Raw genomic sequence first — 12,704 nt, 5'->3', positions numbered from 1 at the left:
CTATTGAATAAATTTTTTAGTACTTAGTGTCATAGAATAAGATGGAAGAGTAGTGATCAATGTCTTATTCTACAAGTACGACTTAAAGGATATACTGCTTTTTTTTTTTTAACATGGCAAAACCTAATGTTAAGTTCACCCGTGTAGAATCGTATTATGCAAATATGTAATCAAGGATGCGGACAGCTATTTTTCCAAGATGGGGCAAAAGCCTAATGTTCGTGACTGTACAAGCACAATTGCGAATATAGATACACCCACCGTGATACACGCGTGCATATGATACTGTACGTAAAACAACAAATATTTACACACAGTGCATAACTTGCACTTCAAATTGACACGAATTACCCGTCAGGTACAGTCGTTACTTACTATAGCGGTCATGTTTTTGCTGTATCCCGATGATTGTCTCGGTTTAACTACAAGGTAAATAAAAGAGTTCGTGCCGCTCTAGAGCAGTGATAAACAAAAGCAATATAGTGGACGGTATGTACCTTTAGGTTGCGAAGTAATTTCCATCAGCATCCAAAATATTTTGCCAACGTCCCTGTAGCTGCATATACCCTAATGATAAAACTCGGCAGTTATGGATGCAAAGAAGTCCATAAGTGAGCTTCACAGGTCTTCCTCATTTGCGAAGGATCTCCCACAAAGGTGGTTATCGAGGGAATGAAACAGGTGGTAATCTGTTGGCGCGAGGTCCGATGAATATGGTGCATGACCAAGTTGCTGAAGGGTCTTACAGGTACTCTTTCTCACATGTGGCTCGACATTGTCGTGCTGGAACAGCACACCCTTGAGAGTCATCAATGCCGGCTCCTGCCGCAGTGCACGGTGCACTCTTTGCAATTGCTAGGGTATAAAGGTGGTTTTGAGGTGTGAGAATTAGTATCACTTGGCGACAACCAATGTCGGTGCGCATCGGGGTCGTAGAGGACCCACTTTTCGTCACCAGTGAGCAAGCGATCAAATTTGGGTGAGTTCAGGTGCCGAGTGAGCAAGGAAAAACAGGCTGTCACTCGTTTCTTGTTGGCTGCCGACAATGTGTGGAGTACCCTTTTCCTTAATTTGTATGACTTCCTTTCGCATGCAGGTGCAGTCTGACTCTTTCAGCGGAAACATGGAGCCTTTTTGCAAGTTCATCAAACATTAGAGCACTGTTCTCGATGGCTGCTTTCAAGATCTCATCATCCATCACATTTGGTCGTCTCCGAAAAGCTCACATCTCCAGAACAGAATTTCTGGAACCAATGCCTGGCGGCGCGTTCGTTCACGGAATTCTCCCCAAATGCCTGGCATATGTGGCGACGTGATGCGGAGTTGACAGGCCCATTTTAGAGTCATACAACAAACATATCCGAAGAAGCTGCTTCGGTAACTCCATTTCTCTTTGACACTGAACGAGCTATGAATGCTGTACGTGTGCAGCGTGCCTGTATTACTGAAAAAAGTGAGCAGAATATGTATATGCTACATGGCTGTACCTCTGATGTAAGAACTTATAGTTGTATTTTTCGCATGTCCCGCTTTCTTGCTTGTCTTTAAGAGCGCTTTATTAGTGAACATTCTTACAATATGTCCCATTTTATTCAAGAGTATTATGTAAATAATTAATTTCTTTTCGAAAAATAAATTCGTCTCTTATCTTCAGTATTGTAAAAAATAGCGTAAAACAATCATTTACGTATTTATCGAATGATACTTAAAATCCACATTTACTAAATAGATATGTCAGTATATGTGAAGCTCCCTAAATATATTGTGTGCTCTTGTACAGTCACATCATTGAAAGTTGCCCCTATACATAAATACATCTCGATGTAATTTTCTATTACTTGAATAGCATTATCTATAACTCATGCGAAAATTATTGAGTCTTGCTTAAGGCACAGAGAGACACCTCGAAAAATACGGAGGTTCATTCATTTATGTTGAGTCGAGTTTCAATATGCTATTTACCTAGGAAATATCGTGTTTCAACCAAAGGTTGTGTTCAGTTTGCACACCACCTCTACTGCATCGGAAGTTTCCATTGCAGGAGACTGCGTTGCAGTTAAGCCATGGGTATTACATTTCACTCCTCTTGACAGGTTTTTCATATGCTAGAGATCGTGTGAACTCGACGATGGGACAGGCGGTGCTTGAGGAGTCCAAAAGCCCAATAGTCCATTAGCTGGCAATTAGACTTTTGACAGGGATGTTAGAAAAGGGAATTGCCGTAATTCCAGTTTCCTGTTCCATACGGCGATAGAAGTCGAACAATATTTTTGCCGTGTGGCTGGATTCCTTGTCTTGGTGCAGTTCAACTTGGTTCATGTCTTGTCCGTACAATGCGGGGATTGCATGCTGATACATTTCAGTGAGGACATGAGTCTGGTAATATTCAGCATTGATTTTGACTTTTCGCTGTACCTTTCGGGGACCTAGTTTGCTCTGCCCACAATCATGAATTCTTTTGGGAAACTCTGTGCACTGGCGGAAGAACGTGTTTCGGTCCTTGACGTTAACAGGTCTGATGTAATGACACGGACTTTACCAGAGTCTGTGAGGCAAATCCACGCCTCGTTAAGAATAACAACAAACTTCCACCGATCATCCCGCGAGATGATGTTCATATAGCCTCTTACAGTTCCTTTTTCGTTCAGTCACATGACACAGTTTCAGGGCGTGCACACTGCTCTTGCGTACGACCATGAGATGTAAATCTCTGTGAGTGGTGCGGTTGATTGTCGCCTGCGATGTGTGGCATTTCTGGCCATCGCACGCTGTGTGGAGAGATTTTCGGAGGTTGCCATTCGCCGTATCATACGTAATAGCGGCGAGATTCTTCACGGGAAACCGGTTTCTAGCTGCTCGCGTCGTAGTCCCAAGACTTCGAGCCTCATATTTCCATATAATACGATAGGCAGTGGCACGACCTACACGAAAATTACGCATTTGACACAATTCTGCAATGTGCGATGCCGTGAACTTAACTTCGGAAAAAGTTATGACGAACCCCTCCCAGAAAGTATTCATTTTCAGCGGCATCAGAACGCTTGACCACATTGCTCTACTGCGTAACTAACGAGATACTGTTGCTTGCCTCATGGCAATTTCACGGCGATCGGTTGCGCATGCGCAGTACAGTTAGTTGTACATTGAGTTAGGCTTAATATAAATGAACCAACCTCTGTATTTCTGTGTACTGAACAAATTTTATGAAGTAAGAGTACCATTTTATAAGGGTCAAATATTACCAATTGTTAAAGATAAGTGTGAGATCTTCAAAAGTATCAAAATTATAGTATAAATGTGATTAAATTATGAACATATATGTGTAAAATAAATAAATAAATAAATAAAATGTTGAAGTAATCATCGTGCACAGTTTTCCTTTTAGGGGGACGAAAATTGTATTTAAAAGAAGATTCTTGAGGAAAGTCGTAGAGATAAAAGTAGAAAAGGGGAAATTAATATAGACGAAGGTTCTGTTTTGAGTGATATATGGATACACATGCTAACATCTAGGAAAATACAGAGTAGCCCAATGGTTGTATATCGTCGCTGCGCCTCGAAGAACCGCTATGTGTTAAAACCACAACTTTTCAAGAGAAGCAAAAAACATTCCGAACTAAAAATTTTGTCAAATACACGGAAACACTTGAAAAATATAATAAAATTGGTTCTGCGTACATTATGCACTGGACATTGTTGTAGCTTGCTTCAACAGTATTACATTAATATTTTTGTGTTTACGTAGCACCTGTTGCGTCTTTATAAGCACATAGAGGATTTGTATACATTAATCAATGCGTACGTGATGAGAACCAGAAGCCTTTAATTTCAATCTATAGTTTTTCATTGTTGTGGCGAAACAATTGAATATTAACTTATGTCATTATGAGGGACGCTTCCTGACAACTTTCTGGTTTATTTGCGTGACATAACCCATTTTCGACAAAAATGTCACATAGCGGTTCTTCGAGGCGCAGCGACGATATTCTTGATAATATTCCTGAATTTGACCACGGAATCCTTGTAGAAATATTGATTGAACTTTCTTCATTTGTTCTATATTGATCAGTTGAAAGTGAATATTGAATTCTTTTAAACCTTGTTTTATCCATCAGTACTTTAAAGCGGTATTAAAAAGAATTCGAAAAAGCAGAATTATTTTAGATTTAGGCCAGATATAATAAATAAAATGTATATAAAAAGTTGCTCAGTAATGGTTGAACACTGAAGTATAAGACAGTCATATACCTCCTAATTCAGATTGAGACCAATAATTAGTACCACACCTCAGGAAAAGCCAACGAGGTGATTATTGAATTATACACCCCGAACATTTAAGAAACACGTATCATTTCAATTTTGTCTCTTATTTTGTTGAGTGTGTATTGCATACATTCGATTTACGCTTGTGTATTTTATATGTATGTAAATAAAGGTTTATTATTATTATTATTATTATTATTATTATTATTATTATTATTATTATTATTATTATTATTCTAGGGTTTGCTTCATCAATGTAATTCAGCATCTGCAACTTATCTTTTCCAACAAGACAAATTCTACGATGTCTCTTACGATACTGGAGACAAGAGCGTTCAGTGCGGTAGGAAGGTAGATGCGTTCAAGCTCTGGCTTATGTGGAAAGCGAGGGGAGATTCAGGTCTTGAATCAATGGTTGATAACACTATGGACTGCGCAAGGTTTGTAGTAATATATTTTTTCACTGAATAACAATGAAAATAAAATTTAAAGCTGTTGATCAAATTGAATCGATGAAAAAAAAAAAGAGGATTTGGGTTTCATCGATTGTTTTTTCACATAATATAAAATATACAATACAAAAAATTGTTCAGTTTATATCAGACCGATGTAGGAACATCACTGCAATCTGGTAAATTAAGACTAGAACGACGTGTCTACTGTTGTGAGCAGTAGTGCGTCTAAAGATATAGATAAGTGTTAACAAATAGCGCCTAAATTAAATCGTTTCTGGGAAGAGTATATCATGGCACTTTTCCATGCTCATGTCTCCTACACTGTAGTGAAATAGTGTCGGTTGAATGGGTTTATACTCAAGGTGACTACTGCAGAAGCTATTGTGGTCCGTTATACAAATCAGAAACCCGTGGCGAAACAGTTGCCCACGAAAAGCGCCAGTAAAAATCCTCCAAGTGAGATGACACGTAGTGCTGCAGGTAATCCACCAGTTTCGTGCTAGGAAAATCCACGGACCCAACTTGTAATGAGCCAGAAATTTAATTTGACACCTTCAACTGTAACATTGCCATTTGTAAACGGATCTGGGTGAGATGCGTCCATGAGATCCACGTACACCACATGCTTCCACGCCACATCATTAAAAAAAAAAAAAAAAAAAAAAAAAAAAAAAAAAAAAAAAAAAAAAACTGGAAACTATGAAAATCATCTGGCTGAGTGCAAATGACAGACCGCAGGGGCGGACTGGTCAGGGCGCAGCCTAGGCCCTCTCAAGAAAGAAATTAATGAAAACAATAAAGAAAGAAAGAGAAAGAGAGAAAAGCTAAAACAGAAGAAAGCTAAATAATTCGGTAGATCACTGGTTATTATGCTGCCAACACACACACCCTCTTCCATCAGTAAGCTAACTTTTTCAATAGGGCCCTTTTGTTACTGGATTTGTGGCTAGGCCCATCTTTCACTATGGTCTTTTATTATTGGAAACTGATTTAGTGTGTGCTTGGGGTTTTAGGCCCTTCTTTCAATATATTGGACAGTTGGGGCCCTTCTTTCATTACATTAAGCAGTTGGGGCCCGGGCTCTTTCTTCATTACTGGTAGACCCTATGTTGGGCAGTTGGGGCCCTGGGCCCTTTTTCATTATGTTGGACAGTCTTTCACTATATTGGACAGGTAGGACTCATGAGGTTCACTGCATGGCTCATGCTCTTAATTTGGTTATGACAAATTCGACTGAGCAAAAAACTAGTTGAAAACTTACTTGGTGTGGTTCCAACCAGTGCTGTGTTCCTGTGTGACTCCTACAAAAGAATTAATGCTCAGAAGAAAATAGAGTCAAAAGAAGATGTCTGTTTAATGCTTTACGAAAATACAAAAATATTTTGTTAGAAAATAAATCAACAGCTTGCGCAATCTGGTGTAGAGATAGAAATGGAAAAAGACTTTCCGTTCAGAAGAATCTCAAAGAAGAAGAAAATGCCAGGAGAGCTTGCCGCGGATGAACTGAGAAAGAAATTAAATGTAAGTGAATATGAATTATTCAGAACAAAATACTTCAACAAAATTCTGGATACAGCTGCTACATTTTTCAGTGATAGATTTCAGCAGTCAAAAGACTTACTGTCTGAACTTGAAATGCTGGATCCCAAACACTTTTCAGAAATCAAGAAGATTGGTGTGCCTGCAGTGGCTTTCAGAGTTCTTGCAAAGAAACTAAATATAAAACAGGAGGAAATGTGTAAAGAGCTCCAGCAAGTTCTCTGTCGTGTATGACACTCAGTCACAAAACGTTTTGCTTTTTGATGATCCTGAAGAGAATGATGCCCATGAATCCGTAGTAGTAGTAGAAGATGATGATGATTATGATCATTATGCATCTGAGCCTGCTATGAGAGATGGAACATCTTTGGATGGGATTCACGGCAAGAGCACCTTCTGTAAAAACTGTTTGTCATGTGCAGGGAAAATTTTGTACCAATTTCTATGTCAGTCTAGCTGTTTTAATAATTATACATTGTATACAAATATGTGTTGTCTTTACCATGCACACAAGTGATATATGAAAAATACTACTCAAAGGTAAAATAAATATCAGAGCTAGTTTGTCTGAAGACATTTTGGGCACATTTTTACTAATGAGTATGGAAAGATACATGTTAAATTTAGTATCTGTGGGCGAAGTTATTTAGGAACTCGGCAATTCCTCATCTGAACTGAAAAAAATCGTAACTTTTTAAAATTTTTAGTTGTTTAGTGTTTCGGTAGTGTTTTCCATTTCCAGTAAAACTGTCGTGTTCATTCTATAGTCAAAAAGTTATTATTAGTTGTTTAGTGTTTTAATTTTCAGTTAGCTGTCCTTTTCATTCCATAGAAAAAATGATTGGCTATTACTTGTTTAATGTTTCAGCTACTATATGGCAATACAGTAATAATTATAAAATATTCTCTCGAGAGTTTATGTTTCTGAAAATCCTATGCTTTGCTGTTTGATTACAACTTGCTGTGACATCAAATTTCCAATGACCAATGATAAATCATAGCTTGCAAAAACTACCAAATAACAACGAATTTACAACTGCATAATACGATGACTTATCGCAGATGTTCATTGTACGCTATTTTAGAAATTGGTGTTGTAATCTGAGGGCCCTCTTTGGTAACCGCGGCCTAGACCCTAATATACCTAGTTCGCCCCTGACAGACCGTCATCACAATGGATAAAGCATGCATCCATCTCACTGCTGGTGGTCACATTCGGAGGCTGTAACATTCTTCGCCACTTCCAGGAAAATTTTCCGCATAGTTTTATAGGTGTTATGGATTCAGCTTGTGGAGGTGCTGATTCCCAGGATTGATGAAAACGTGAAAATGAATGCAAGATACTTCCAGGAATCCACTATGGCAACAATCCAGGAATCTTTTGTATCAACATTACACCTACACGAGTGTACAGTGCGGATGCATTCAAGTAAAGATCCATATGGGCGAGGATTCAACTCATACCGCCATAACACCTACGTTCGTTATCGCTTCAAAGTCGGTCTAATATAAACGGAACAACCTTTTGTATTAAAATAAAGTCTTAACTACATTCAAAGATTGCAAAGTATGCAGCTAGATGGAGGTTTAACTTCCATTATGGTTTAGGCGGTGCACTCACCGTTATGACTAACTAACCCTTCCTAGACGAGCCACATATCTCAGCTGTTGAAGTCAGAGTTCGGGCTATTAGTTCTCTTGTGCTTGCATAACTTAGTGGACTGTGTTATTCATCACCTTTGATAGAGGAATAATTATGTCTATTGAGAAATAAAGGAATTGGTAGACAAGTTTTTAATACCACATCTCCTTCTTAGAAACAGTGAAATTCAAAGTGAGTCTAGAGCTCCGTTGTGGCTATGCAGTTAGCGTACGCGCCTCTGGCGAGGAATACCCGGGTTCGATTCCCAGCGGGAGCTCATGTGTTTCGGATTCCACGTTAATCAATAGATTCCGTCTCATATAGCCTCGCTGCTGCAAGAGCATTAAATTCAAAATCAACTCAAAATGAGTCTTTGCTGGTGCAATACCTATCATGATAATCGTCTCAGTAACATAGTCAATATATTCGGTGTATGATGTTTCATGACATAGTCGCTGATTTGTCTATCCACAAAAGTATTAAGTTGTGGCTCACTTCAAATGTTCTAAATTGACTGATTGCCAACCTAAGAGTGGTGGTGTGTCGGAGAGAGAAAGAGAGCATAGCGTAGTGGAAACATTAAATTACAAGTCATTGATATAAGAAAGCATCAGTAGGAGAAAATTTAAGTTTAAGTGCTGTAAACGAAACGTAGCTGTTCATTTTAATCCCTCAAATAATTACTTGTGATGAATAACTGATAACATCATTCGCCAGCAAGATTGCGTATATACATTGAAACATGACTAAATAGTAGTTATGTTTAGCTTGATATCATCTATCGCTTTGGTCATTATGAGACCGATAGATGACTAGATTTTGGGGTATCTTCTCCACCACCAGCAACTAGCGCTGGAATATAAAAATAAATCTCATCTGAAAGATAATTCTACAACTAAAGCATGTGGGAAATGTAGCTCATGGTATTTAGAAATCATAACTCATACTCAAATTTGCTTTTAAAAGTGCAGCAGATAGGGTAAGGACAATTAAGTATAAGAGTATTTAGTCTGGCGTAGTCACTTATTGTTTCGACGAAATAAACAGTACCTTCTTCAAAGTTAGTAACTCCATTCTTCTCCTCCCTCTCTCGCTGGCTCGTTGCTGTTCTTCCAACTCCAAACGAAGTGTCCCGAGAAACACTCACCATCCAGTTTTGTTTTCCGGACTCAGGCCTCAAACCACACCTCCTGATTTCCTCAATACCAAATATGGTCACTCCATAACTCACCTTTTCCTAACACCGTGTTCGTGATGTCACATGTGTCAAAACGTTTGAGAGTCGAAGACCTCACACGCTGGGGACTTCACCTCCTGATCCTGAATTGTATTTTCTGAGGAATTTCAAGTGCAAAGCTAAACCTCAGCGAAAAGTAGAAAATACAAAATACACACTTAATAATCGTTGACGTAGTTACCAGACAATAACTTTTAGTTGAGGCAATCGAATGAGTCAGCTAGAGAAAAGCTAACTGGGCGCTCGAAATATTTACAAATAAGTTGAATGTGAGCAATGTCCTCAAACGCAGACTAGTGACACTGCCAAGAAATGGAAACGTAGCCAGACACAAGTAGAAAGTTGATAAGTTGCACAAAAGTAGGAAAACAAACAAGGGTAGTGACTTTATATGAGGTTAAAGGAATCTGCTATTGCACTTATCTTTTAATAAAACACAAAGGTATACAAATATGCTTCTAGGAAGCTTGAGACTACATAATTGAACTTTCCGAGGAAAGAAAAAAAAAATAAAAATAATCCAGCGAAGTAGATGACGTGAATCCAAAAGTCTGTCGTTGGAATCGAACCAGGGACCTCCGACGTATCGTATCGTAACATGCCCTCCCCGCAAACAAGATGATTGAGTCTAAGAGCTGAATACATGGAAGATCTAGAACAATCATCGGCATCTAAAAGAAACTTAAAAAACACATGTAAGTATACATTCAAATTTTTTCTCAATATTCAAAATTAACAACCAAAAAAAAAACCTAAATCATACTTAGTTACGACCTCGAAGTTCAGATAAAACACACTAGATGGCATAGGCGGTATCGGACGACGAATCCAGGCAGACGACAAGTTCTCAAATAAAAGAAAGGAGACATCCCAGTACTAATATAGAAAAAGAAGATTAGAAGAAAAAAAATGGGACAAATTCATAGTAAAATTAACAAGGTAAGTCCTACAAATATACCACAACAACAACAACAAAAAAACAATATTACACTATAAATATATGTATAGTCTTGAAGTAGGAAAAAAAAAGAAATAGATATGGATGCAATAATAACTAAGCCAAAGTAAACGGAAACAAACCCGGTATAAAAATGTGTAAAGCACGAGCAAACTTAAAAGAAAAATAATGATAATATTTCTGTTCCGTTTAGCCTTCCTTACTGAAACAAAAGTTAATAAGCAGTATACAGCAAACGAAGGGCAGTAATAATTTAAAAAAAAATTAATTAATTGAAATACAATCAGCCTTGCACTAAAGTTTTTTTTTTTTTATATATATATATAGAATGAAATAAATAATCCACAATGTAAAGTCTCTAATGTAGATCTCACTCTAATGGAAGACAAAGCTTAATAATTTACGCATAACTAGGTAACTACCCATAGAATAGCACAGAATGTTGGCGGAACAAAACCGGGGGGCAAAGAGTGGTCCTATTAATCTCTAGAAAATTGAACCATGAAGGATTTAATCTTCACAGTGTCCGTAGAAATGGACTTATCGCGGTCCATATTCGCACTTGCCGACAAGAAAAATAGGACACGACAGACCACCACCAAACTACTCCTAACCTAACGCGGCCTATAAGTGAAGATGTCCAGGTGAAATATCCAAGGTGAAACCACTGCTCGGGGCGACGTGACGACAACCAATCGGCAGGATCGAAAATCACAATAAGTCAAATCCACTTGGCGAGAAACTTCCATGTCCAATAGCAAGGCTGAGACGTAGATTTCTCAATTGTAATCCATATCAGAAAGGCAAAATAAGTCCAGACGAAGCATTGAAAGTGAAAAGTATGTTCGTAGTCAGAGGTAGAAGTTTAAACACTAATAAAATCACAGTCTATAATGTAAATAAAATACGATCTGTCGTAGCGTACAAATTATGTAGTATTATTATTAATAAATATCTTCGTTTCTACTAATCACATTAAATTCAAAGTTTATACAACATATGCATATACAATAAAGATGATACTACTCCACTTCTACCTTTTTCTTCTTTTTCCAGAATTCCTACTTGAATCCAAAAATGGGACGTAGGCTTCAATGCATCCAAGGATTTCCACAAGGTAACTATAATCTCAATATCCTTCAAATAATAATATAATCAAAATACTAATGCATCATATGCCACTACGAATTCGCAAAAACAATATATATATATATAAGTAAGCAATACAACTGTACAATGTTAATACAAAGTTATTATATCAACGCCTATAAATATCTCTCTATTAATAGTACCTAATCCCAAGTTGCAGTAAGTTCCAATAAATATCAATAATATGTTATATAGTCATGTAAATAAGAAACTGAAGGCGAAGGATGAACATTAGTTCTATTGCTTTCAGTAGTAGTTGGTGGAGGGGGTGGAGGCAGGCTAGCACTTCTAAAAACTTTAGGATTTCGACGTAACATGGGGCGTCGCTTATAAATTTTAAATAACAGAAAAACTGCTAACAACAGTAATAAAATTTCCACAATATGAACAATGATCCACAACACATCTTGATCCAAAGACATAGATTCTGCTCTAGCGCCTTTCATACAAAGAGTACACAAGAAAAAACCTTGTTTATATAGTAAGTAACCTATAGCTAATGTCAAAATAATATTCCAAATCACGAGAAAAATAGGAATAAAATTGTCTCTATAATAAATTGGAGTATAGGGAACCACGGTAGCGACAGAATAACTAGAAAGATTTAGATGAGGTACAGAATAGTGCCAATTGAGATTTAATAAATTTGAGGAATTGAAAACTTCATGAGTTTTAAATTTCTGATTAAGGTGAACAAAACTATTGGCAGACAAGAAAGCCGGAAATAAATGCACTACAGTAGGCGTAACTAATTCCGTTTGAAAACAAGGAAAGACGGCTTTCGCAAATAAATGGCTATTAACTCTTAATGTCGTACCACAAGGCAGTTTAATCATAATCGAACCATACTTAGCTTTATCTGTAATGTCTATGAGTTTAGTGTTAGTACCAGTCACTAATTGAACCGTAGCAGGCGGATGAGTCAACACATAAGTATGTGGTTGTAATTCCAGCAATTGGCTTTGAGAATTGTCATGACAAATATAAGAGCAAGATGAAATTATATCATGGACAGTTATACCAAAATATCCTTTATATAAACATTGCGCTAAATGAGAGGACACAGAAACATGCGATGGGATTTTACATAAGGGTGAAACTTGCAAATTACATGACAAAAGGTCTGATCCAGTAATTGGTAGGGCTAAAATATGACCCTGAAAGATAACATAACTGGGTGAAATACTAATTGAACATGTTTGGTTATGATAACCAAATGGAATGGCCTTAACTGAAAATAATTTAAATTGCACATCTTGTTCTCTAAGTGGCACTTTAAACTGCACAAAAATGTAATTATCAGTAATAGTGCACGAAAGTAATTTCAAAGAATAGTATATATCAATATCTTCAGCAGGAATAGCCAAAATCATACGTTGTTTAGTTATAGATTCCTGTAAAATGTGAAGCTGAGCTTGCAAAACTTCATAAGGCACCAATACGGGATCTAACTTCCCTGCA

At 37.4% G+C, this 12,704-nt stretch overlaps 1 protein-coding gene across 3 annotated transcripts in view; it reads left to right on the top strand.

The window, feature by feature from the left end:
• The window catches only part of LOC145668134 (acidic amino acid decarboxylase GADL1), a 72,996-nt gene that overhangs the window by 32,362 nt on the left and 27,930 nt on the right, over window positions 1–12,704 (top strand). For 2 of the 3 annotated variants that reach the window (XM_081735699.1, XM_081735701.1), the window contains one exon: window positions 4,504–4,703. In XM_081735699.1, the coding sequence (XP_081591825.1) occupies window positions 4,504–4,703 (200 nt within the window). Of the gene's footprint in view, window positions 1–4,503; window positions 4,704–11,150; window positions 11,212–12,704 lie in introns of all 3 variants that reach the window. The other variant, XM_081735700.1, reaches the window with a different exon arrangement.

The sequence above is a fragment of the Thermobia domestica genome, chromosome 13 (assembly GCF_964235325.1).
Source record: "Thermobia domestica chromosome 13, izTheDome1.hap1.1, whole genome shotgun sequence".
Taxonomy (NCBI): domain Eukaryota; kingdom Metazoa; phylum Arthropoda; class Insecta; order Zygentoma; family Lepismatidae; genus Thermobia; species Thermobia domestica.
This window is presented reverse-complemented; position numbering and strand designations above follow the sequence as displayed.